Here is a 27,811-nt window from a genome sequence, read left to right on the forward strand (position 1 = left end):
TTTAAAAAAAGTATTGTTCCGGACACGCTAATTCCGTTTTTTGTTTTTTCTGTCTTTTCTACATTGAGTCTACGAATAATAAGTAGCGTTCTTTCTATTCTCCTTCTATTTTCCTTTTCTTAGTTCACACCCATGGTGTACTCAGCTTTCAGTTGACCCAGCACTAGCTTTATATCGTAAAAAGTAGGTCGTCTCTCAGGTTGTAAGTCCCATGCCTAATTAAGAGAATATTGAAATAATAATAATAATTCTGTATTTTTTTTTCTTCTTTTTAAGTATCTTAATACATACTTGTCTCATAATATCATAAACTTCGTGCGGACAACCATCAGGTGGTTCCATCTTGTATCCTTTCTCCACACATTTTACAACATCAGCTAATGGCTGAAAAGAAAAAAAAAACAACAAAAAATCGTTAAAATTACAAATGTAAATAAAATCACGAAAAAATAAAACGACAAAATTCTACTCACAATTCGTGGATATGGTACACGTCCAAAGGAATAAATTTCCCACAGGAGTATTCCGAAACTCCACATATCAGACTTATTTGAAAACTTCTGAAAATGAAAAAAATTCGAAATCACGTTTACACACGAACATGATCGCGTAAAGCCAGTTATCACAAAATCGCAATTTCACAAGTGTGATATTTACATTCTGCTTTAAAGCCTCTGGTGCAGTCCATTTGATGGGCAGCTTTCCGCCTTCGAGAGAAAAATTTTCGTCCCTTGCCAAACCGAAGTCCGACACTTTCGCAGAGTTATCCTCCGCGACGAGAACGTTTCTCGCGGCCAGATCTCTGTGCACTACGTGTCTGGATTCCAAATACGCCATGCCTGCGCACGTGTCGCTGAAAAGGAACAAAATGCATATTTAAAAAGCAGCTCTCCCTCGTGTCTAAGGGATTTACGTAAAAGTGTACCCCACGCGCTGATTTCAACGAAACTTTTATAGATGGAAAACCATTTGACCAATTACATACAACCTATAACTAAGAAGAAAACTATGCTTCCTCGCGATTACGCCATTAATATTTACAATCTCTAACATTCTCGCTTATCAAATTATTCAAGCTAACAGTAACATCGCAGGTATGTCACGTACAAGCACAAGAAACATAAGCAAAATCTTTCGATATATTTTATAAATCACTTCGTATCTACACGAACGACTGAACACATCCACCTCAGCAGAAAGTTTCCGAGAAATCAACGTTGGCGACCTGTGAAACCTAAATCCAACACGATCCACATTTCTACGTACTACGCAAAGTTGATCTGGTCCCTCTTGGAAACGTGCAATCTCCCTCTAGATCTCAGGTAATCCACCAGGGATCCTTTGCTCATATACTCCGTAACCAGGTACATGTGTTCATTATTGAAAACGAGGCCGAGCAGCTTGACTAAATTGTCGTGTATCAACGAAGTCATCAAACTCGCCTCGGCGAGAAACCTCTGTGCAGCCTCGCTGTTGTCTTTCAGCATCTTCACAGCGACCCTCTCGCCTCTATAAACTCCCAGCAACACGTCACCGAACTCTCCTTTACCGATACACTCCCTCAGTTCTAATTCATGGGTCTGTATCACCCAGCCAGCCTCTACAAACGCTTTCGGGTCCACACAGAAGTCCTGTTTGCCCTGTTTCGGCAGGGATTTGGTCAGCTGCGTGCACAATCCGTCAGCATCCTGCTCGTAATGCTCTACCAGCAAGGCGAGATTCTCGAAGAACTCCTCGTCGTCTATAGTCAACTGATTGTTCTTGTATTTCACTCTGTAGTGTTGCACACGGCCTTGATAGCACACGCACAGCGTATAGTCGCCGGGGAAATTCGTCGATTCCCGGACTAGGAACAGGCCGTCCTCGCGCGGCCGCAGCAATCGCTCCGCGGTCTCCCTTGATATCTTTCCGTGGAACCATCTGGAATTGTGATAAGTAAATTTATGTATCAAACGTGATGCGGTTTGATCGAATGTGATTTTTCTTGTTTTGGGAATTATGTATGTTGAAGAATGTGGAACATTTATGCCAGTCTTTGTGTTTCACACGATACACTTGTTTCTTTTCGAATACTAGCCTACGCTTATAGTGTATAAGCAGAATAACTGAACGGAACACTTTGGTCGAAACAATTGGAGGAGCGTGTTTTTATTGTATTCTGAACACGTGTATCACCGATGACGCAGTACTCGGGAAACGGAATTTCCATTAAACGAGAAAATTTATTCTTCGACTAGATTTCTAGGGATGTGTCGACTATGTCGAGTGTATTTTGCTCATGCAAAATTATTCTAATTGTCTTCTCTAGCTATTGTGGCAAGACAACATTTTTATACGTAATTTAAATGGTTTCAAAGGGTGAATAAGATGGAAGAAATGGCAAAAAATGAAAAGGAGTTTTGCATTTGATTTAAAACTTTAGAGTCAAAGCTCATTTTAAGCATGTTCGAAAAAACATAGGTAACTTTAAAAAAAAAATAGAAAATGTGGCATTTATAAAAAAAAAATTTCTTCCATCTCGTCCACCCTTCGAAACCGTTTAAATTACATATAAAAATTGTCTCGTACCACCACAACTAGAGACGATAATTAAGTGACCTATATTCAAACGAAAATCAAAGTATCAAGAATTTCACCGATATCAACATTTTTCAATAGTTAAACATGACTCTTTTAAACTATTCTTTAACCGATCTCGATGAAAACTTGCAATTCTCCCGTGGCAAGGAACGCGTTAAGTTATCTCAACGTTAAATGCCCAACAACTTTCATCGACGAGAGCGACGTCGTTCACCCTGAAAAGGGTTGAATCCTCGGCGCTACCAAACCGTACAAAAAGAGTGATACTCCCGAAGCATTACAGCGAACTTTCTAAACAAAACCCAACAAAGTGACAATACACCGGAACTTTCACGGTGTACCGATGCTTTCACTATCCGACACAATGAAAAATCCTTCGTAAACGGGGTGGAGAGAGAGAGGGGGGGGGAAGGAAAACCTATCGAATCCTCCAATCGTTTCGTAGTAAACTGGCGGGTGCAAGGAAACAAATACGTACGGCATAGCGTTCAGTTTGACCTCGTGCCTCGGATTCACCGATAACGCAGCGGGATTGCTAGGATTCGTGACGTTCGAGGTGAGGATTACCGGCGGCGAACCGGTGTTCATGTGACTGGTTATATTAGGAGAGGTGACGTTCGAATGCGTAGTCATCGTCGGTGATACTGGATGGGACGGAATGTTACTTGCAGACAAGTTGGAAGGAACGTTGTGTTGCGTGCTATTTTGTATAAGGGGATGGGACGTTACGTTTGAGGGGATCGTATGGTGATTTTGATTGCCATCGAGCTTCGCTTGCCGCGCTGGCGCTGACACATTCGGGTATCCGCCACCCGCATTGTGATACGTTGGCATCGCAACTCCCGCAGTGGCCTATGCGAACCTGCAAACGACAACAAAAACCGTTTTAAGCACCCACTTTCCACGCTTCACACTCTTTGTCGCACGCTTCTGCTCTCCTTGAAAATCGACCGGATCGAAATATTTTTTTCCCGCCACTTGTGTCCGCGTGTTTCAGACACGATTCCACGTGGAAAGGACAAATGTCCTTTCGACACGTTCTTTAGCGGACTATTTTAAGCAAACTTTTAGAACGACCCGAACACTTTCTTTTGATTTTCTTTTTCTTTGGCGCTTTCATCGGTGTTCGCGCCTATAGGGGTTTTAAATATTTTCTCGCGTCGCCCTCGAAGCCTGGAGGCGTTTTGAATATTTTCGCGCACTGTGCCGTAGGCGGGAATTTAATTTTGAGTTCTTCTCCTCTGCGTGGTTCGAGTTTCATTTTTGAAACGGTAAATTTTAAGACTGAAATGCAAAATAGACGAGATTTATCTACCGCACGCTGTATTATTACACGTTGCAACTTCCTTTTTCTCCGTGAACAAGGTCAACGTCTTAATCATACCACATTGCACACTCAATCTCCAGAAACTAAGTCAAGGACTTATTAAATCCATCTTACAATTTCGTCTTTCATTGTCCGGTGAATAAGGCTTATGCGATACACGTACCGATGAAATGTTCGTAATGAATTTGGCCATCAGGACACGTACCGATAAAATCTGCATAAGCCTATATACTGCGAGCAATTAAAATTCCACTCACTAAAATAATAAAAATGGAAAAGAAACAAATTGCATTCAATCTCCATACGAAATTTTTAGCACACTTTTTGCAGTTCACTTTGGCATTTCTAATATACACGTTTGTGAAACATTCGAACACTTACTTTTCCTCGATTAATAGAAAATAAGTTGGCATGTATAATTATTTCTTTATTTCAACAAAATTCACCGTAATTTCTGTAACTTGAAGTGAAAAAATCTAAATCTGTCATTTTCGCGGATTTCATTGATCTAGTATTAACAAAAAAAAGGTCATACAATTGTCCGATAAAACCTGTATCCCATTTTCTCGTTGAAAATCTCGACGATTGTTCACCAACTGAACTGACGCATACACGAGCGACGAAAAACCATAGAAGAATCAGAACTTCCTAGAAGCATTAGCATAAGGATTCACTTAAGCATTCGTACAGTTGCTCCGGCGACAAACGTTGATCAAACGTGACACTGCTACGTCGAGTAAAACGCGCTCGTGTGCGATCTCTGTGCGTTAACATGAAACGCGATGTATCGTTAACCGATACGCGGAGGGCGAAAAACGAAAAAAAAAAAAAAAAGCGAAAAAGGAAGAAGGAGCACGGCTATCGTGTATCTCAAAGACAAAATCAACGCTGGAACCACATGCTCTCGAACCGAGTCCCCCACGATGAGGCAAATCTTTATGGTCGTTACTCGGGAAACCAGATATCTGAAGCGAACGCGGCACCACCGTACGCCGAAACATTCTTGATAAGTCCCGATCTCGCGAATGCTGCCTTTCAGAGACCAAACTGCACGCCTAACGAATCGTATAATTTCATTCTATATTTGGTAATTAGTCGATAAGATTCTGGTTGGTGTGCTTTGTGTCTTGCCACGCGAGAAACTCAGTTTCCATTGAATTGGCACAATTACAGAAAGTGTTCCTGCGATTCTACTATTTTAGTTTTGTAACGGTTTCATAACATGCAAGTTCGCCTTTAGTTGAACAGTAGGATATTTCGTGGAATAATAAAAATTGTCGCGTGAGAAATGGATTTTAACTGTGGGGACCCTCGAATGTTTCATTGGCGAAATAAATTAATAAATAAATATACGTATACATAGTTAGAAATTTGAGAATTTCAGTCAGAAATTAGGGAGTTAAAATTAAGAATATTAATTAGAAATTTTTAATTCCGAAATGAATGTATTAATAAATCTACTGATTTTCAAGAAAAAAGAATCGTCTCAAATCGACTCAACTTCACATTCTCAACTATTGGATCGTCTGACATGAAATATCACATTTTCCAGGGAAAATGAAAATTGTTTCTTAAATTCAAACAAACATTAGCTTCGGATTCACCAACAGTCACTTGCCAAGAATTACATAAATTTTACGTTAACGCGAAAGAACTCGGAACATGCCAACACTCGTGTCATCACTTACGAACGATTAGAAATCCGACATTTCATACTACGCGCCTAATACAATGCTCTGTTCATTCGAAGCGTAACAGACACCGTCATTCATAATTATTAAAACAACATTATGTTCTTGCAAAAAATATTAAATGTTTGAAGTCTCAATTTCTTCTCCGAAGTTAGAACCATTTTACGAGATTGCAGACTGAATATGTAATATTTTTTAAATCCCAAGGGTACATTATCATTTGATAGTGATCTATCGCGAATTGCTCTCGAGAGTCAAAATCAGTGAATATACACCGCATTGAGAGTACTCGCAGAGAGCTGGACACACAATTTCAGAGTACTCTCGAGAGCAACAATGTTAAAAAACTCTCTGAAAATAATTTTATAAAAAAAACTATCGCGAGTTACTCTCAAGAACCAAATTTATTAATGTACAACTGGACACACAATCTGAGACTACTCTCGAGAGCACATATCTTGAAAAACTCTCACATATGCACCTGCCCTAATAATTTTACAACTATTAAATTTACGTTACTTCCAATAAACATCCCAAAATTTGCAAACGAGAATATATATATACCAAACTAAATTACATCACAAAACAAAACGCACACCAGACCGAAAAAAAAAACCCAGTCATTCTAAAAACTTCATTTACACTTGCGCATAAACGTCCATTACTAAATCTTTCGCCATGGACACTGGATAGTAGGTGAGAAAACGTTTTCCCCGTGAAAGGTGATCGAGCACAGCGTGCAGCACGGTACGCACCATATTTAATCGTGCATCCGCGGTGACTGAGGTGAGCATTTAATCAGCCAGTTAGTTTAAGTGGCCATTGTTCCAACGCGCGCACTATCCGCTCGTTCCGTCCGCATTATAATGCGCTAGACACCGATAGACGACGGACATGCGTGAAAGGTGAATCACTCCGTGTGTATTTTCGAAACGGCCGACAAACCAACCAACGAACATGCTCGTTCGAACCACCACCACCACCTCTGCATACTACTCCCGAGTAACATCGTTTGGTTTCCGCTCGTTCGCGTGGATTCGCGCGATGTCCTTAATCCCGCGTGTGTTTGCTATTGCGGCTCGCTCGCGTGATCGAGAGCAAAGGAAATTTCCGTGGCTTCGTGTAAACCGCGGTTTCTTCTTCCCTCTTTCCAACGTCATTTCATACGAAACTATTATTCGCGATAGTTAGACGCAAGGAGGTACAAAATTTCCATTTCGCGAAGGAAATCTTCTCTTCGCTGTTCGTGAGGAATACAGTATATTGGACACAATGATAGGACACTTTACATATTTTTGAATATTTTGTGTATTTAGAAGAGGAGAGGAATATAATATAGTAACATTATGATGCAAAATTTTTGATGTCCTTTTGGGGGTGTTTTTAAGGTCGCTGAAGTTGAAAATGAGTGCCATTTTGCGTGGTTTTAAAAATTTGGCCCTATGGACATTTGGCCGTCGATTTAAATTGCAATATTTTGCAGTTCAAATACTATACTTTAGCTGAAGAAAATGTTCATTTTGTACGTCTTATATAGGGTGCTTCGGAAATGGGCGGCCAAACTTTGATATCGCATTCTACTCTCTCTAAGATCTCTCTCTCCCTAAAATTTCTACTCACCCTAAAATCTCTACTTTCCCTAAGATCTCTACTCTCCCTAAAATCCCTACTCTCCTTAAGATCTCAACTCTCCCTAGGATCTCTAATCTCCCTAAAATCCCTACTCTCCCTAAGATCTCTACTCTCCCTAAGATTTCTATTCTCCCTAAAATCCCTACTCTCCTTCAGATCTCTACTCTCCCTAAGATCTCTACTCTCCCTAAAATCCCTCCTAAGATCTCGACTCTCCCTAAGATTTCTACTCTCCCTAAAATCCCTACTCTCCTTAAGATCTCGACTCTTCCTAAGATCTCTACTGTCCCTAAAATCCCTACTCTCCCTAAGATCTCTACTCTCCCTAAAATCCCTACTCTCCTTAAGATCTCGACTCTCCCTAGGATCTCTACTCTCCCTAAAATTTCTACTCTCCCTAAAATTTCCACGCTCCCCAAAATCTCTACTCTCCCCAAGAATGAGAAAAGCTCACAATTCTGAAAATTACATAAATTCCTCGAGACACAAATAGGATCTCAACTTTCCCTAAAATCCCTACTCTCCTTAAGATCTCGACTCTCCCTAGGATCTCTACTCTCCCTAAAATTTCTACTCTCCCTAAAATCCCTACTCTCCTTCAGATCTCTACTCTCCCTAAGGTCTCTACTCTCCCTAAAATCCCTACTCTCCCTAAGATCTCTACTCTCCCTAAAATCCCTACTCTCCTTAAGATCTCGACTCTCCCTAAGATCTCTACTGTCCCTAAGATCTCGACTCTCCCTAAGATTTCTACCCTCCCTAAAATCTCTACTCTTCCTAAGATCTCTACTCTCCCTAAAATTTCTACTCTCCCTAAAATTTCCACGCTCCCCAAAATCTCTACTCTCCCCAAGAATGAGAAAAGCTCACAATTCTGAAAATTACATAAATTCCTCGAGACACAAATAGTAACAGAAAGAAAATAAAACTGAAATTACCCGACAATGTCGAATTGCGATGAATTCGCGATCCCGTCGGAATTTTCTTATTTCACGTAACAAGAGAAACAAGGAAAGACATTGAAATTCTGTTGCGAAAAGTCTCGTTTCCATCGTAAACATCGTGAGTCACCGGCAATCCACGTGACACGATGTTTCTTAAAGTCAAGCACACGTTCCCGGATAAAAGTTCGTATTCTTTCGTTTGTTTAAAAGAAAAAATAGTAAAGGAAAGGTACCACAACGCTTGGAAAACGAGATTTGCGAGAGAGAGAGAGAGAAAAACATTCGGTGGTTCGAGAGCGTGTGCTGTTCAAAGCACTGCGAATGTCAGCCATTGCGGTTGCAGTATGCTTGCGAAGCACACCGTGGTTTAGATTACCATTTCCTATAAACTTTGCTGCGTTTTGTAACTGAGACACTTCGTGACACAGAGGAATATCGTAACGTCTGTCCAGCGGTCTGTTGTGCGGCTGGTCCGCGGATAAAACAATGGAAACCAAGATGCAGGGATTGGAAACCTATTTTATGCTAACCGTATTATATCCTCCGCTCTGGATGCAATCTAATAGTAAAGGAAAGGTACCACAACGCTTGGAAAACGAGATTTGCGAGAGAGAGAGAGAGAGAGAGAGAGAAAAACATTCGGTGGTTCGAGAGCGTGTGCTGTTCAAAGCACTGCGAATGTCAGCCATTGCGGTTGCAGTATGCTTGCGAAGCACACCGTGGTTTAGATTACCATTTCCTATAAACTTTGCTGCGTTTTGTAACTGAGACACTTCGTGACACAGAGGAATATCGTAACGTCTGTCCAGCGGTCTGTTGTGCGGCTGGTCCGCGGATAAAACAATGGAAACCAAGATGCAGGGATTGGAAACCTATTTTATGCTAACCGTATTATATCCTCCGCTCTGGATGCAATCAACTTTTGTACGCAGACGGAGAGTCGGCGAATGTGTAACTTGTACTGTCTTGTTTATTCAACCCTTTACAACGCCGTGTGACTTGGAAGTTACGTATCCATTTATTTATACATTACCAGTCTTATTTTATTTTTTTATTCCTGTACTACTGCATTGTTACGAGATAATTTTTTTATAACGATTATTAATTCTTGCTTCTATCGTCGAAATGTAAAATTGTAATCAACTGGAACTTTTCTTTTCGTGAACGAAGAAAAATGGGGTTATAGAAGGGTTGATATTTAACGATTAACTTTGATGTTTGAAAAGTGCAGAAAAATGAAATATAGTATTAGTATTTTATAGATATTGATATTTTATAGTATTAAAAAAAATGAAATTGAGGATAAAATGTTTAAATATTTATTGATAAGGTAAATGTACGAAAGAAGTCTAAACGTTTCCTCTTATTATATCCATATTTCTGCCCCAACCAGATGCAAGTAGAATGCACCATGTTGCATTATGCAAAAGGATGCTAATGAAACGTTATTGCCCGCAATTTGAGCGATAATACGTTCTAGGAAATAATTCGATGGATCAGGACTTTCTATTATTCACTTTTCACCACTATGAGCAATCATCTTTCCCATCACACGACGCAGAATTTCTCCCTGGAAAAATCAAACATTTTTCCACGCAGAAAATTCTTCAAAAATCATGGTTAAGAAGACATAAAATAAAAATACAGCTCAGCAATTCGAAATTTCACCTTAACCCTTTCGTTACTAGTGTAACAAGTCCCACTTGAGTGTTTGAACAAAAATTCGTCCAAATTTACTATCCCTATTTAATTTAATGCTATAATTGATATATAATTTAGTATTTATTTATTCTTTACAAATTCTTTGAAAAAAAAAATAATTCGATCATGAAAGGGTTAAAGAACACTTAAACCCTCTCGTCTCCCCTCAAAATTAAACACTCCTGCGTCGTTCTACAAACCGATCCCCGAGTTCTCGTAGGACTGATAAAAATTGTCCAGAGATGTTTCCACGGTTTCCCTTATTCATAGGCAATTGGAAATGAAATTCCGTCGATTTCTATGGCATACGCCGACGGCAACAGTAGCAGAAGTGACAAATCCGTTGCACGGGCAAACATTGAATAATTCAACCGGTGTTTATCCTTGGCCGGTGTCTATGACGAGCACGTTATGTCACGTGAAAATATATAGCCGCGGCCGGACATACTAATACGAGGAACGTCATTACGTAAGTATGAATGGCCACGTTTTATTGTCCGCGTTTTCGAATTTCGAATAAAGCGTGTCACGCGTCCACGCTCGAATCGAACTTTCACGTCGAGAGCGTGCGTGTACTCTCCACCTCGGTTCAACGCGTCCTTTTTTAATCACCGTTTCGTCATAATTTTTAATGGGTCGAAATGTGCCCGAAAACGAAACTTTCCAGAAAAAGTGAACGTTCGATACTCGTTTGCAACTTTCTGACTTTGTTCTCTCTGCATGTATGCTTCCAGTTTTATCGGTACGAATCTAATTCTTTTAACGAGGTTTCGGTTACATAAAAATTCACCTCTGGAAAGTTACCGATGGCTCGTTTTGACTCAGGACATTTTTCAGCGTTAATTGATACGAGATGAAGAAACTTTTTCCCAAGTTTCTTGCGTCAAAAAAACTGTTTTATCGTGCTCGAAGGTTGTGCGTATGAAATTGAAAATTGTCTTAAAAAATTGTAAAAGTGGAGAAAATTAGAAAACATTCGAATACATCGAATATAGGGACGTGTTGGTCATTGATCAGGCTGTCGTTTATTTGCTTGCACTTTGAGCATAATGCTTCTTCTGTTGAATGAATATGACCAGTTTGTAATATAGTACGTAATGTAATTCAATTCAATTGAATCATTTCCTCAGCAAACCGGAAAAAGTGTAACGCGTTGCAATGATTCAGAGAACCTTGACCAGGTTTCATTGAAACAGAAACAAGTTCTTTGATATTTTTCCTTATATTTTAGAAAGCTTCAATTTTTACGAGAAAAAAAAGAAATTTATAACGCATCTGAAATATCATCGACGACTAATTAATTCTGCGTAATTTTAGCGCGATTGCTTCGATTTTTACGAAACGAAAATTCACCGGTGATTCTAAAACATCATCGATGACTAGTTAACGATAAAGAACAAACTTTTCTTCACCTCCTTCGGTGTACATAGAGAAAATAAACAAAGATCATTCGACTAATTTATGATTGCTCCGATTTTATTAATGATACACTTTCCGTAGTCTCATCGTGAGATGACTAAAAAGTGAAAAAAAAAAGAGGGAAAAAATGTAAACTGATCTTCGGTAATAAATCATGGAAGGAATGCAACTTCGAGGTCGACGTACAAAGAAGGCATTCATTATGGATGCTAGAGCAAAGAGTTTAATACGGGAATATCTATCAAAGGCTGTGCACATGTTTTCGGTGTGTTTGATAATATACGGAAAATTGGTTAAATACCTTGCCCATAGAGAGTGTATCAAAATTTATTAGTGGTAATCGGAGTTGTGCAGCTACATAGAAACCCCCCGATAACACTGTTTTCAGAGTAACTAAACAATGGAATATTGATGAGTTCAACTTGGGAAATATTAGCCACACAGGCCGCCAAAGCAACTTCATAATTTCTGAATAAACTTGTAGAATGTTGTAAACCACAGTTTTCCCATTTTTCAGATATTCACTTGCCATTGATTTTACTACATTTATAATTTCTACTTTACTATATTTGTAATCTCTTTTATGAAAGTGAACTCTTAATTAAAACGAATTTTACGTAGAAAAAAGAAACTGCAATTCGTAAAATAATACTATATTTATCTTCTTTCTTTTTTTTTTTTATAAAAGTGAACTCTTAATTAAAAGGAATTTTACATTGAAAAAGAGAAACTCCAATTCATGAAATATTCACTTACTATTAATTTTGGTACTCTATATACGTTACTACGTTTATCTTCTTTCTTTATAAAAATAGCCTCTTAATTAAAAAGAATTATACATTGAAAAAGAGAAACTTCAATTCATAAAATATTCACTTACTCTTAATTGTACAATATTTACAATTTTTGTCCATAAAAATAAACTCTCAATTACAAATAAATTTTACACTTCTAAAAAAAGAGAAACTCCGATTCAACTGTCTTAAAAACGTTCATCGCTATGTAAATTCCCTCGGCTTCCGGTAAAACCGGAATATTCAATACTAATAAGCCCACCATCTCGCCATAAATTCCCCACACTTTCGTGTCTTTATTCCATCCTATGAACTACAGGATAAAGAAGATCCTGGCCCACCGGGTGGATGCTTCACTTCCGGTAAGCAACGGGACGATAAAGAGTGATACCATCAACGAAGAAATACCCGCTAAAACCTTAAGCTCTTCTCTCTCTTGGAGCAGACGCAACAAGTGTTTGAAAATTCACCAATTCTTACGATTCAGGGCGTCTCGTGGGAAAAAGAGGGAGTTATCTATGCAAATCCGTACGAAAGACACCGAAAGCCGGACGAACTTCTCACGAAGTGCTTCGCCAAGGGAAGCCAGCCAGCCTCTTTAGCCAGCTGTTCCTTGTTAGCCGTAGCAATTAGCGGGGACGAACGGAAATTCGGGGACGTGGATCGCACGCATCAGCGACGCAGGTGGCGTTCAGACCGAGGAAAAGGTATAACGTGACCGGCCTCGGGTAATAAGCGTTTCGATTGCACACGGTGCATCACCCAGCTGGAAACGACGCGCGATTTCCAGCGTTCGCCACTTCACACTGTTCCGCACGATGACGCTTCATTTAAGACGGCGATTGCGAGAGTAGCTTAGCCCTTTCGAGACCGAATTATTTCATTTTATTTTGGATTCTTTGAGGATTTCTTGTTTGTTAGCATTGAATCGAAGAACAGCCTTATTCGTTTAATGAAATTTTCAACAAAGTGGTGCACGTGGACACAGAATGCGTTAACCCTTTCGCGACCGAATTATTTTATTTTATTTTTTTAAGGGTTTCTCTTACTTGTTAGTATTGAATCGAAGAACAGCCTTATTCGTTTAATGCAATTTTCAACAAAGTGGTGCACGTGGACACAGAATGCGTTAACCCTTTCGTGACCGAATTATTTTATTTTATTTTTTTACAATTTCTTATTTATTAGCGTTGATTCGAAGAACGTCCTTATTCGTTTAATGCAATTTTCAACAAAGTGGTGCACGTGGGCACAGAATGCGTTAACCCTTTCGCGACCGAATTATTTTATTTTATTTTTTTAAGGGTTTCTCTTACTTGTTAGTATTGAATCGAAGAACAGCCTTATTCGTTTAATGCAATTTTCAACAAAGTGGTGCACGTGGGCACAGAATGCGTTAACCCTTTCGCGACCGAATTATTTTATTTTATTTTTTTAAGGGTTTCTCTTACTTGTTAGTATTGAATCGAAGAACAGCCTTATTCGTTTAATGCAATTTTCAACAAAGTGGTACACGTGGGCACAGAATATGTTAACCCTTTCGTCACGGAATTATTTTTTTCCTTTTTTCAAGAATTTCTCATTTATTAGCATCGAGTCGAAAATCATACTTACTCGTTTAATGAAAGCCCGATAAATTTTCAACAGAGTAGTACACGTGGCGGAGAATGTGTTAACCCTTTCGTGACACAATTCCTTTTTCCAAGAAATGTTTTTTACGTATCTGCATCTTTTATTTCACTTATTTTACCTTTACTACTCTTATTTTATTGAGATCAATTTTTGTTCGAGTATTCAAGAGGGACATTGCATCCCAATGGTAACGAAAGGGTTAAATCGAACCACCCTATCCGGAAGAATTGTATTTCTCAACTCGGTTCGCTTCAAAATCATCCACGTTTCTGATTCGCGTTAACTCACGTTTCTCTTTACATTCTTACTTTTATTTCTTTCACATACGTTACATCAACTTCTTCTTTTAACGTTATCGAGCCGCTTTAATAGCCACCAGCACGTCTAATGCCGAGTTCGGAACTACAAACCGTATCGGCGTAATAACACTCACGAGAGCACATTACGCGACCGTAAAACCTAAACGCGAACAACGAGGATTCTCAAGCGGAAGTAAAGCGAAGAGTAAACGCGAAACGAGTTTATCTCGGGAGATTTTCACGATAGGAGATCGTGCGTTCGAGAGACTATGACGCCGCCGACCATGCACTCGCGTTTGCACGAAATACTGCGCCTGTAATTCTTTGTTACGATCAATAAAAGCGGCGAGTTGCTTCGGGAATTAGCCTGATAGGAAAGGTAAACGCGATCGCTTGTTCGCGGGCGCGAACAGAATCGTTTCTATTGCCCGGCGATAAATCGAACATGCTGTCGAATGGCTCAATTGAACGGCGCTTACCAAGTTCGTAGGTCACGCTTTGCGAAAGCTAATTCCAGATGAGAACTGTTAAGTCGATATTAGGGTGCTTTGTAAGTTCTGCTCCCTTGGAAACGCATACCAAGAGCTCAGCTCTTGAAAGCACTCAATATTTACCAATGAGATTCTTACTAATATTTGCAGCAGATTTCTGTAATTTTGTGCAATAAGGATGTACCGTGACTTTCACATCCATGAAATTAGCGAATGTTTCGTTAAATCACATGCAGATCAAAATTTGATAAGAATCCAAAAACTTGATATTTACTTTCAAGCATACACACCGTTGGTTCTTACTAATATTTATAATAACTTTCTATCATTTAATGCTGTAAGAATGTACCATGATTTTCACATCCGTAAAATTGGTAAATGCCTCGTCAAATCAGACATTCGTCAATATTTGTTGGGAACAATTGTATCGATCTTTTATGCAAATTAGCTGAGAGATTTAGTCTACCCAAGCCAGCAATTAGCTCATAGAATTCTAATCTAATTGCTGATATGATAATAAAAAAAACTGTCTCTTTTAAAAATCGAGCCTTCAATCTATGTCAATCTATGATAAGTCTAATCAATTTCAACACTTTATACACATTTTACATAGATTGTATCTTATCATCTATTACATCAAATCACCTGTACTCCCATATTTGGCGAGAACAATCGTATCACCTACACGTGGCACAGCAACAACAATAACAACATAAATTCTCCATTACGGAGATGCCTCACGACCCTTGAATAGTAAAAAAAAATCATACATCGATGCAATCTGATAAGCAACAACACATGGGTTCGTTCAGATTAATCTGATATTTTACCGCTATCAATCTTCGTTACATCACGTCCTTCTCGAATATCATCTGAACGCTCTATTATGACATTTCGCGAATTATCGCGTAATATCGCTATCGTAAACACTTGTAATACCTACGTTGAACTCAACGCAGTTGTCCTATACTGTATTAGATTGCGCTGCAATAAAGTCGAAACACGCGAAACACGCAGTGTCCGATTTCAATACATACATACGATCGACCATCGACGGCTATTTCACGTCCAAAATCAAACGGTCCTTCAAGGACACTTAGCCTTCCAATAGGGCTATTACTTTGAGCCGGGTATTCGAGTACCCATGATGTACCCGGGTAGATGAAAATAACCCGATCGACCCGGGTATCTCACGAGTACTCGAATATGCACATAAAACAGTCGAAATCTCGGTGGCCACTACCGCTGGTGGTTCCCCGGGCAAAGAAATGCGGATCGGTCGCGACAGCGATGCAACGATAATGTTAGGGCTTGCGGTTGATCTTTCGATCGTTCAAGCGTTGCTGAGCTTTGCACGTTTGTGCCGACTATTGGTCTAAGGCTACGAAGGACCAGCTTCTTGGTTGAAACGCCAAGTTTTATTTGTGTAGTCTATGTTCTGACTTGTTTCAAGGTCTAGAGTCTACTCTGCGAGGTGCGAAGTCTTTCTGGCGGAGTCTCCGCGGTTTCCCTCGACGGAGACTCCCATTTTTCCTTTTCTAACATCACCAATCAGTTTACTCCGGTGCATCGCAACCTCCCTCCATTAGCGCGTTATCTTAGGGTGAGGTGAACAACGACCGGAGAAAGTGTTCGGTGGACGCAATCTCCGCTTTTCTAGACTTCGTTAACCTTTTAGGTGCGGCGCGCTCGCCCGCAAGTGGGTACCCCTGGGACGGCGCGCCTGGCCGCGGATGGCACAAAAGCCGTTCATGACGATTCTTTTATCTTCGATATTGCCAGGAAATGTGGTTTAGGCGAAACAAATGCGAAATAAAGCAAAAAACGTATAATACCGTCGAAAATCATGATATCCACGAAAGTCACTATAGTGTCGTACCGTCCAAATTGGTGCTATCCGCGAAAGCCACTACAGTGGCGTTCCGTAAAAATAGAGGGTCTCGGCGGAACGCCACTATGGTGGCGTAGTACCGTTCCAATTGATGCCATCCGCGGAAGCCACTAGTGGCGTCGTGGGCCACTTTTCTATTTTTCCCTTCGGAGACTCCAGGATTTATGGCAGGGTCTGGCCCTAGGGACTAAGTGTCGCAGGCAACGCAATAAACACTTGTGCTGTTTTGAGGAAACGATATTTGCCTGCGACGGCGACCACTTGACTCGCTGCCATAAATCCGGCTGCAGGACACGCCTTAACAGATCCCGACGTGTCAAAGTGCACCTGTACCCTACACAATATCGTTTTGAAACCTCTGCCGAAACAGTTGAGGAATAATAGATATCTACTTTCAGCTGTCTCATCTCATGATAATTTCTATTTACCCGGGTATCTCTTAAGTAACAGCTCTACCTTCCATCCCCACCGTTAATTTACTATCTAGCGTCTTTTTTCACCGTGTTTGCCCCGCCCTGTGCTTATTTCTTCGACGGAGAAAGCGAGCTACAGTCTCTCTGTCTAAAATGTATCGAGTAACGACGATGCAGTTTGCAATCTGGGAAGTGGCCTTGAACGATACGTTACATCTGAATGTAAAACAATATAAATATCTCGTTTTTTCTTTTATCTCGATTCTACTGTACGTAACACTTGGACGAGATTCAGTTGCTCGGAATGAAGATAATATATATATATATGCACTTTCTCTTGAATAATAAATTAAACGTACGCCGAGTTCGTTAACGCGGGAGAGTGTGTATTGTGTAGAAAATGATAGGACGTAGGAATAATAAAAGAAACTTGATGAACAATTTAGTAGAAAGGAAACGCGGTGCACTCTGCCATTCATACGAGCAGATAGACATCTTCCAACGCATCCACCCAACCATCCACGCCTTATTCAATTTCTTCCAACGCTGCATAGGAAACACTTACACTAATGCCTTTCTAAAAATAACACTGTGCTTATTCTGTAAATACGAGAACTGCCGAAGCAGTTCTAAATGAATAACAGTATAGAATTCCTCGGGAAGAATTGCTCGTGTTTAGAAGAACTTGCTCGAAGGTTTTCCGTAAAACGGCGCGAAAAGATATTCTCTTTTCTGAGATTAAATGTTTGTTAACGAAAAAAATTGGTACTCTAAACTGCTCTAATGAAAATAGGGACACTGATGTCCGTAATTATGTAAAATTATTAAATGTCGAGCAAACCTAAATATAAAGATTACGCCATATTAAACATTGTCACATAATTGATTGTGAAAATGAGTTTTCTCGACAACCACTTTCATACGATATAAAAAAGAATTATAGTCATGGATTAAAAAAAAAACTTATTATCGTCGTTACGCGAAAATTATTGTAAATTAAAAAAATTACTTAAGCCATCGTATTGTGCACAAAAAATAATGAAACTTTGTCCTCTTCTACTTTTCACACAAATCTACCGTTTACGGGAAAAACTTGTTGGAAATTAATAGCGTAAACACCCAGTACGTATATCTCTTTTTTGCAAATAAATGTAATTTAAATTTAAAAGTGCGTTTTACTGCAAAATCATAAAACAAAATTTAGCCGTTGATTTAAAAAAAAAAATCGTAATATCGTCACTAAGCAAAAATTACTGCAAATTTGAAAAGTCCATTCGTGGCAAATAATGAAACTTTGTCCTCTTCTACTTTTCACACAAATCTACCGTTTACGAGAAAAACTCGTTATAAATTAACACCTAGTATACCTTTTCTTGCAAATAAATGCAACTTAAATCATACAATACTTTCTGCAACAGGCGATCCCAACACCTATCGCCGACAATGCACCTTTCAATCGTCGTCAATTCTGCCAATACCACGAAACAATCAACGAAGAAAGAGAGAGAGAGAGAATTCACGCAACGTCGTAACAAACCTCGCGACAAGATTTAACCAATTTCAGAGCGGGGAAACGAGCGGCAAAGCAGGCTGCGAAACTAGCAGAACCAAATAGTGTCGGTCGTTATTCGCGACAGAGTCGCGGCACGTAGGCCGCGTCCAAAGAGGTTCAACACTCATTCTCCGCCCCTCCAAGGAAAACCGCAAGGTGCCTCGCCCCGTTCCACGCGTCTAAAGATATCAGCTTAACAAGAACGACAGAAGAGAGAGAGAGAAAAAAAAAAAGGAGGGAAAAAAGAAAAGCGTAATGCTCGCGTTCGCGAGTCTAAGCAAGCAAGCAAGGCAAGGAAAGCAAGGCAACCAGGACGATAGTGACAAACGCAGGGCGTGAAACGACCACTCGTAAAATGGCCAGAGTAACTTTTCCTTCAGATTTCTAACCGGATAAACTTGCGAACGTGCCAACTAATTGAATCTGTAATTGAAGCTAATTAAAAGCTGTTATATCGACTGTGGTACGAGATACCACGAGGATGCACGTTTTAATTATAGTAATCAAGGGTAGGCAAAGCGTACCGTTCGGGCCAAGGAGGTTTATTAACGTCAATGAGAAACTCTTCGAATTTTATGTTGATTTAGCGATTGTGAAGAACGTGTTGCTTTTCGTCGTAGAAATGATTTTCAATGGAAATTTCATAGGGAGAAAATAAAAATTGTTTTCTTGGGTTAGAAATGAGAATTGAACCGTCGAATCGTAAACAGCCTTTGAAATTTCCAACTTGGTCGTTCAACAGAGCTTCTCTCCTTTCAAATCTTCACGATCGATGAGATATTTCAAATGCTATTTTGAATGGTACACGGTTCAGATAAAATGCTATTCCAAGTTGGAAGCGAAATTTCGGCAAATAAAATATTTTTATTCTAACCTCAAGCCTGAAATTAAATATCTTCATCTTGGGTTGAGAAAGAAAATGACGTTATAATAGAAAAAAAAATCATAATATTTGGCAGAGAAAATTTATATTTAATTCCAGTACGATTATTCGCACTGGATCGCTTTTGCATCGCTTAAACTCCTTTTTTTAATCACGAATAAACCGAAAATAAATCGACATAAATACAGTATTTCAAAAAAGATCCTTCGAATAAAATCCTATTTAAAACAGTTATCGCGCCAAATAAACTGTTTCAATTTTCACAGTTACACATTTACTGTTTGAAATAATATTTCGCCCATCTCTGAACCAAACTAAATGGAGCACACACATTCCAACAACCGCAAAAACCTGTCCAAGCGTACAGCTATTCACGCAGCATCTTACAACGATCCGGCGAGGAGGAAAATTCGCGAAGAATCGACCGAGCAACCCGATACCGCTAATTCCATTCTTGCACGATAGTTCGATGATCGCGGATAAAAGGCAACGAACGTCCTCAAGTGTTCAGGTAGCAGAGCTCCGTTCCAGGCGACACAGCGAGCGTAAATCGGTTTTGCAAGGCGGGGAGCAACCGATTGGAAAATCAGATCGGTCAAAGGGAGCCGCGTTGTTGCTTTCCACGGAGAGGACTCGAACGAACCCGCTGGGAGATTATCCGTCTTCGACGATGCAGCGAGATTTATGTTAACGAGCAGAGGGTAGATTGTGACGAAGATAGGCCAGGCGAAATTCTCGATCGTCGAACCGCCCGGTGTTCCCCTTTTTCGCGTAATTTATGCAAAGCTTATTCGCACCGATGTCTCGTAACCAAGCACTATTAATATCCCTGGCACGCGAGGACAGAAGCAAACTGGGATATATAAAAAAGAGAAGGAAAAAAGAACGAAGCGGAGGAAGAAGGGAATGAAAGAAAGAAAAGAAGGAGGAAGGGAGTAAAAGAGCACGCTCGACAGATTTGCTCGGTGTGTTTCTCTTTAACAGTACACGTTACTGTACCGTGACCCGCCGTTTTCCATCTGGCGTTACTGCATTACCCCGCGGCAGACTGCACGCGTTTACGATTTCTTACACCGAGAGGAACGGTTGCACTTTTTCCATGGCAAGTGTAACGATAACAGGCGAAGAAATGGAGGGACGTTGATAAGGAGAAACAAAGGGTGGATTAAAATGTAGTCTACGGTGAATTACTGGGGGGTGAGAATGAAAAATTGTGGGTGTGGAAATTTGAGAAAAATATTTTATGAATATTTTTGTCACTAATGAGATGATATGGTCGACCACGCTCCATTAACAGGGGTGACGAATATAAAGACTTTTTCACACGGTGTTAAACTTGCAACAACCTTAACCCTACTGATGAATTTTTTTTGCCTTTAATGCAGCTCACTTTTTGCTTTCGAAATGACTAGAATGATAGTATGAATAAATTATTTAATATTTATAAGTATATTTTAGAGATTAATAAAATTTGTATGAACTGAAGTTAAAAATTAATAAAATACTTATCAACAGAAACTAAGAATTAATAAAATACTTATCTACAGAAGGTAAAAATTAATAAAAATACTTATCTACAGAAGGTAAAAATTAATGAAATACTTATCAGTGAATTGAATAAAAACGGAAATGAAAAATTCTAAAGTTGAATTTTATAAATAGAAAATTATAATGTTGGATGTGTCAGACACCACCATTAGACTAACTCAGGATTTAACCCTTTCGTGACCATAGGGACGCATAATCCCACTTGAGTACTCGAACAAAAATTGGTCCAAATTTAGTATCAATTACTCTGAAAATTCTTCTCTAAATTCTTAGTATCCTTTACAGACACGATGATCGCTAGATAAATCCTAAAAAACTAATCACAAATTCCTAAAAAAAAACTGCTCCATTCACGAAAGGGTTAAGAGTCACGTCGAACGGATACGGGATAATCGGGCTCGCGTCTCGGCAAAGGCATTGAGAGTAAAAAAGGGGGACAGTGACTGTCCTTACAGTTAACGCAGGAAGATTCTAAGCAGCTCTCCGTTTACTACTTTCTAACTATCTCCGCCATTGTAACGTAACACGATTCACACGAGAGGCACATAGAACCGAGATGAATCGTTATCGAAGGCGGGGTTGGTGTACCTGCTTACGCGAACTTGCTCATAGAGCAGACGAACAACAGGGAGAAGAAAGTACGTCGTGACCCAGAAAAATCCGTCTGTCGCGAAGTCTGACGCGTGCAAAGGTTCGAAGATTAATCAAGCTGTGCACCGGGGACGAGAGGGAACCAGACGATAGAACGGAGAAAGGTTTGCAGAGGGTGAACCTCGTAACGTGACCTCACCTTTGTTACTTTCGTTGTTAGTGGATTGATAGAAAGAATTTTCCTGTGAATTAATATCGTGGTGTCGTAAATTATCGGAGAAATATGAGCAGGTGTGCGCGCGTATTCGTGAGAGATGCGTAGAAATGCAATTTTTGGAAAGATGTGCAAGAGTTAACAGAGGAAGAGCATCGAATAGTAGAATAGAAGACGAAGTTCAGAGAAAATTCTTGATCTGCGAGATAGTATCAAGCTTCGTAAAAAAAAGTTTCTTATAAACTGATATTGCAGTGTCGTAAATTATTGGAGAAATATGAATAAATGTGTATGTATATTTGTGAGGGATGCGTAGAAATGCAAGTTTGGAAAAAATTAGCAGAGAAAGGGCATCAAATGGTAGAATAAAGAGCATGCGAGATGGAATTCAGAGAAAATTCTCGATTTGCCAGACGAAGTCCAGAGAAAATTCTTGATTTGCGAGATAGTATCAAGCTTCGTAAAAAATTTTTGCTACAAATTAATATTGTGATGTCGTAAATTATTGAAGAACGTGTGCGTACATTTGTGAGAGATGCATGATAACACAATTTTAGAAAAGGTGTGCAACAGTCAGCAGAGAAAGAGCATCAAATGGTAGATTAAACAACATGCAAGATGAAATTCAGAGAAAATTGTCGATTCGCGAGATGCAGTCACGTGTTAAATGCAGCAAGCTATACGTTACATCTAATTAGTGCAAATTACTGCTTTTCCCAACTTTCAACATTCGATTTTTTCAATTTCTTTCACGTCAACTCTTCGAAGCGAGTATCAGTTTCACCTATACCAACTTGGAACTTCATAAAAGAAGAATTATTTAAAATTAGAACCAGGGAAAAAATTAAAAAAAAAAAAAACAAACTGTGATCAAATATAAAAAAAAATTGAAGTTACACTTAAAAACTGTAAAAAAAACAAAAACGTTCACTAATAAGAAAAAAAAGGTAAGAGAGGCAGTTACACTGTATGGTTCACCCTGTATCGTGTCTGTAGGAACCTTCGACACGACGTGATGTTACGACGTCGCGAACGACGCGACTCGCATACTTTACAAAGGAGCTTCTTGTTCCACGCGTAGCAATTATATTTTAAGAGAGCAATTTCTGGAAACCCGTCGACAGGGCCGGGCCAGGAAGTCGTTAATATCGGGAAGCATTTCCTAACGATTTCGCGGCTGTACGTTCCTTAATGACCGTGGAGATCGCAGCGGAATTGCAGCCAGACACGGGATTAAGCTTGCATAATTTAACGATGGATAATTAATCCTTGAGAATTCTTTCGCGTCGGTCCGTGTTGACAGGGTTCGTGTTTGAAACTTTTTCGACATGTTCTGTTAGTCATTCAGTTAAACGGACACGGAGGAATTATTCCGATAGAAAGAGAGAAGAACAGATTTTTTTTAACCGAATCGTTGTTAGTCCTTTCGTTTGAAAAAACTATTTAAAATTGCAAAAGTTTCATTCTCAGCACGTTTGCTACCAGCGTCACGTATGCGCGATGCGCCAATTCTCTTGATAGATCCACTGTTATCTGCATGTAACTCATCGTACAAAATTCACAGTTTGCATATTTAACGCACATTACGTATGCATAAGCGCAGACGTTTCGCTGCGTTTGGTGAACACGATAATAACGTAGATCTTAAGAATGTAAGCAGAAATGATAAAAACAAAGCGTTGAGAAATTGTAGCAAATCTGAAAGTTGCTCCAATTAGAAATAAATGGAACAATAATCGTTATCTCGAACGTCGCTCGTGAAATAACGATCGAGATACGCTTAAAATGTTCTATGATAATTCTATCTATTTTGAACCGTCGTGATTTCACGAAATTAACGTATCGTACATTACGCACAGATTCTACATTCTTGATTGTTTAGCTGCGTTTTTATCGACAGCGAGAAATCTAAAAATCAGTTGAACAAACAGCGAGCAACGTCGATAAGGATCTACGGAGCATGCGCCAACGCGGCACAGTGGCGAGAGCGATTCTTTATAAGCCTCTATTAATGGCAAATGCAAATACCACTTCTCTGAAAAGTCCCCGGATAATCCCACACAACACGGACCTTTACCGTGACGTCTTAATCTCGCGTGTGCAACGCAACAATCTGGAAAAGCGATTCTGGCCTTCGCGAGAAACGCTAGACAGATCCGCGAACGCTTTAAATCGCATTTGGGTCACATTGAATATCGCCTTCGGTTTCGTACTTCAGCTCCTTTCGTGGCGACTCGCTTGGATTTAACCGCGAGTCTAGAATTCTCCTTCAACGTGTCGTTCAAAGCTTGCATTTGCACCTCTCGCCTGTATCTTTTTTCAGCAATTTCAACGATACGGACGGTTCCAGTGTACGTGTTCACCACTTTGAGCTTGGAACCGCTGTGCGTTTGCAGAGTGAGTTGTGGATGGAATGAAAAATTTGGAAAATTCTCTAAAGAAATGAGAAATTTGGAGAATTCTCTAAAGAAATAAAAAATTTTAATAGAAATAAAATTTATATTAAACAAAATGAACTTTTTGAAAACTTTATCGATAATATATGATGCACGTAAGGATCATAATAGTCGAATAATTTTTTCTTTCTGTAAAAGCACGGAGAAATATAAGGAATCGTGAAGGATATATTGCTGCCCTGAGAATTTTTTATAGAAGCAAAAGTCTAGCAAGATGATTCATGCTGCAATTGCGGGCAGCACCCTTGAAAATCTTACTAATGAGGAGAGGCTCGATATTAAAATACGCAAAGGCGCTCCGCGATAACGAACGGCCTGGGATCGTGCAATAAAATAGATATAAAATTTAAGTGCTCTGATGCAATATTGCACAATGAATCTTAACATAGTGAACGATTTATTGCGTGGGATTTAGAGACTGCAAGCTTCTTCTTCCTTACTAAATCTCGTAGCTTAAACAAATTTTTAAATAACAGAAAAATTTGTATCGTTCGAAAAGTCTTTGTTACGTTTAAATTTAAATATTAATTAAAACGACTTGTAGCGTCTTCGAAATAAAAAGGAAAAGCAACGTCTATGCAATGAGAACGATCCGTTAATCGATTCTTCTAATCCGCCTTAATTAGCTAACATCGGGTATAGAAAATGAAAAATTCCCTAGATGATAAAATTAATAGGGAAATGTGTTTTTATGTAACAAATAATTATTTAGGCATTTACTCTGATACGATATTTATTATTCTTACACTTTTTCGATAGCTTGCAAATTGACAAAATAATCGAATAATTGAAAAATTTTGTGTCTTACCTATATTTCAGACTGATTGTCCATCATCAGGGTATATGCCCCCCCCCCTGAAACGATAATAAAAACGTATTTCTTATTAAATTGCATTGATAACCCCGAAAGCATCGATGGAATTTTCATATGTACGACAAAAATTTTACAATTTCCTTTCAGAAGAAATTATTTTCGTCGTGCTCGACGAATTCTTGCTAATAATTGCCATCGTGTCTGAAGCTAGCGAAATTCCTTTTTAGAAATTTCGAAAAAACAGGAACGACCACCGGCCGGACTCTAATGCGTTTTTAAATAGCAAGGAAGAGTGGGAAACGAGCATGTCGTAACAAAATTTAATGAGACTAACTATAGACGGGATCGTGCGTTTCACCGAGACGCTCAATTGCTAATTAAAATACCGAACAAAGCGAAAATAGCTACAGCCACTGAAGCAAACAACAAACAAAAGTCTCTTTCTGGTACATATCCGTACCATATGCGTATTAAAAGATGTTACATTCGGGCGTTTAAAATGTTGCGAAGATAAATCGATAAATAAACGTGCAAATAAACCGATGTATCAGCGAAATGAATCACGATATATGTAAGTCTACATCGTCTACTTTGTAATCAACCTGTATTAAAAACTCGTTCCTTCATTTACTTCGACGATTTTAAAGAACGTAAACGAAAAAGGAAAGAATTCGGTTGATTTATTTGTCATATAATTTATTTATAAGTTATAACTAATAAATACACTTTTCATTCATGATTTTTAGAGAAGAGTAAAATTACAGACGAGCAACGATATAACCGTGTTTTATTCCATAACCTAACCTTTTTTGTATAAAACCATATCAAAATTGAACAAGTATCGATATGACTTTCGTTGCTGAATTAAATTCATATTTATCTTCTACAAAAAAGGAGAGAAATTATGCATAAAATCCGCTTACCCGATTACAAACGACGTCATTAATCACGATAACACAGTGTTATCGCTACTTCAAATAACGACTCATAAACAACTCGAAAAATAAATGCAAATATAACCTACAAAGTTTATTCAGTGAATACTGCAAGTGATATAACAAATATTTTCTAGATAAATCTATCAAGTTCGTATAAAAAAACATACAGTCTAATATACATATATAGCTACATGAATTTCAACGATTTAACAAAATAGAGAGCAGTACATATTTATATCCCCAACCGATAGGGTTTAATCATTCGGCGCAAGCGTCTCGTAACATTCAACGCAAGGTTGCGGTCGTTCCCTCTCACTCCGCTTCCGAGCTCTCTGCTTAAGGCTGAATTAATTAGGTAAGAAACACGCGTGAGAGAATCGCGGTAGTGTTCAGGCCGTGGATCAGCGTGCAGCGGGAACACGCGTGCGTTTTTCCTCGAATGCATCCGTGCGCGTTCGACGCACATGGAAAAATATATATGCGTAATATAACCCAGGAGGAAGAGCCAGCCCATTTACAGCATACAATTAAGCATTGTGACTGAATTATTCGACAAAGATGCCTTGTACCGTTCGTTAACCGTGTAATTAGCAAATTGCTAATTGCTCGAGTTCGCATGAACCGCTTCGCCCGCCTCGGAAACGTATTAATCGTTCGCACGAGGCCCCCTCCTCTATGTCTATCTTTGTCTTTCACGTAACGCGAAGGAATATGGGTAATATCGAAACATGGAGACACGGCGAAAAGGACGAACCTCAAGGATAGAAAAACCGTGGCGGGAAAATTGGAATGCAAAGGACACGTGTGTGCCTCGACGCGGCTCGATTATTGCCGAGCAACGAAGCTGACACTATTACGTGCCGATGAAGCTGTCTCTTTTTGAAGAGTGTTTACGCGATTCCGAGGACCGATTCAACCGACTAAAACCGCACTTTTGGGATGTTCGAGTACAACGCCGCGATTTTTGTATGCTTCTCGCCGATCGATTCGTTTCCGTTTCGCTGGAAAGCATTTCGTTGCGCTACATCGATTCAACATACATATACAGTTTCTGATGCGGCGTTATTTTAATAATAGCGCATAGAAATTTGTGGTTAAGCTTGAAATTTAATTATCGTCTTGTTAATAAGGCACGTTATATAACTACAAATTGCAACGTATGTATGTTTGACTTAATACACAGTACGTTTCGTGTATGAAATCCTTTCTTCTTGTTGTGACAATTAGCGATGAGTATGTACGGACATTACATAATATGTTATCACAGAAAGATATTAATTCAAACGGCGATATGAGCAGAAATAAAAGTAGAATTGAAACATGAGATTGTTTGAGTTTCTTTATTCATTTGTTACATGGTATTTAGCTGGAATTTCGAAGAATAAAATTGAGGGACAACTCATGGACATACCGTAACCTCGAAAAATCCACGGTATACCGAGAGTATAGATTCCGTGCATACATGTGATATTTTTTGCGGAGCGGTACGTGCCGAAAAGTAAGAGACGATATTGTCACCAAATCGATACGAGGTGTTAGAAAATGCAGCGGAACGCGTCATTTCTCTGTCATTCGGTACATTTGGATTTGACTTGAGAAGGAGAGAGTAACAACTCGAAATATAACGTTCGATCTACGTTATACACTCGCGCAATTTCGATTATTACTATACGCATGTAACGGAACAATCAAGTTTTTACTATTTTATCATGTATTCGTCGGTCAAACGTCTTGAGAGCATACAATTGAGAAAGTTTTAACGTGTACTAGCATTGTAAGAGTTTTATCCTGCGCGCGAATATATCTAAATTATGTTACCCACCTTATCGAATACTCGGATTTTCTTCGCGGACCTGCGGATAAACACAGGAAGCACAATAACACTATGTCACATGAACGAATATTCGTAAAAACCACATAAAACAACGATACAATCACCTCACGAAACGTCACACTCACTTTGGTCGGGCGGCCATTTTACTACACACGACCCGAGTAAAG

At 39.2% G+C, this 27,811-nt stretch overlaps 1 protein-coding gene across 5 annotated transcripts; it reads right to left on the bottom strand.

The window, feature by feature from the left end:
* On the bottom strand, positions 1-27,811 carry LOC108578040 (tyrosine-protein kinase CSK-like). 5 transcript variants are annotated; one of them, XM_017941287.1, is made up of 8 exons: positions 27,633-27,811; positions 24,867-24,913; positions 3,059-3,442; positions 1,267-1,920; positions 658-853; positions 474-560; positions 292-384; positions 1-215 (listed from the first exon to the last, which is right to left on the bottom strand). In XM_017941287.1, exons 3-8 carry the CDS (start codon positions 3,412-3,414, stop codon positions 120-122), a joined length of 1,482 nt encoding a protein of 493 aa, XP_017796776.1. In that variant the 5' UTR covers positions 3,415-3,442; positions 24,867-24,913; positions 27,633-27,811; the 3' UTR covers positions 1-119. The 5 variants fall into 5 exon arrangements, with proteins under 5 accessions (XP_017796776.1, XP_017796777.1, XP_017796778.1 ...); XM_017941288.1 differs by lacking the exon at positions 24,867-24,913; XM_017941289.1 differs by lacking the exons at positions 24,867-24,913; positions 27,633-27,811 and adding an exon at positions 6,354-6,369.

This window comes from Habropoda laboriosa, unplaced genomic scaffold (assembly GCF_001263275.1).
Source record: "Habropoda laboriosa isolate 0110345459 unplaced genomic scaffold, ASM126327v1 scaffold1094, whole genome shotgun sequence".
Classification (NCBI taxonomy): Eukaryota; Metazoa; Arthropoda; class Insecta; order Hymenoptera; family Apidae; genus Habropoda; species Habropoda laboriosa.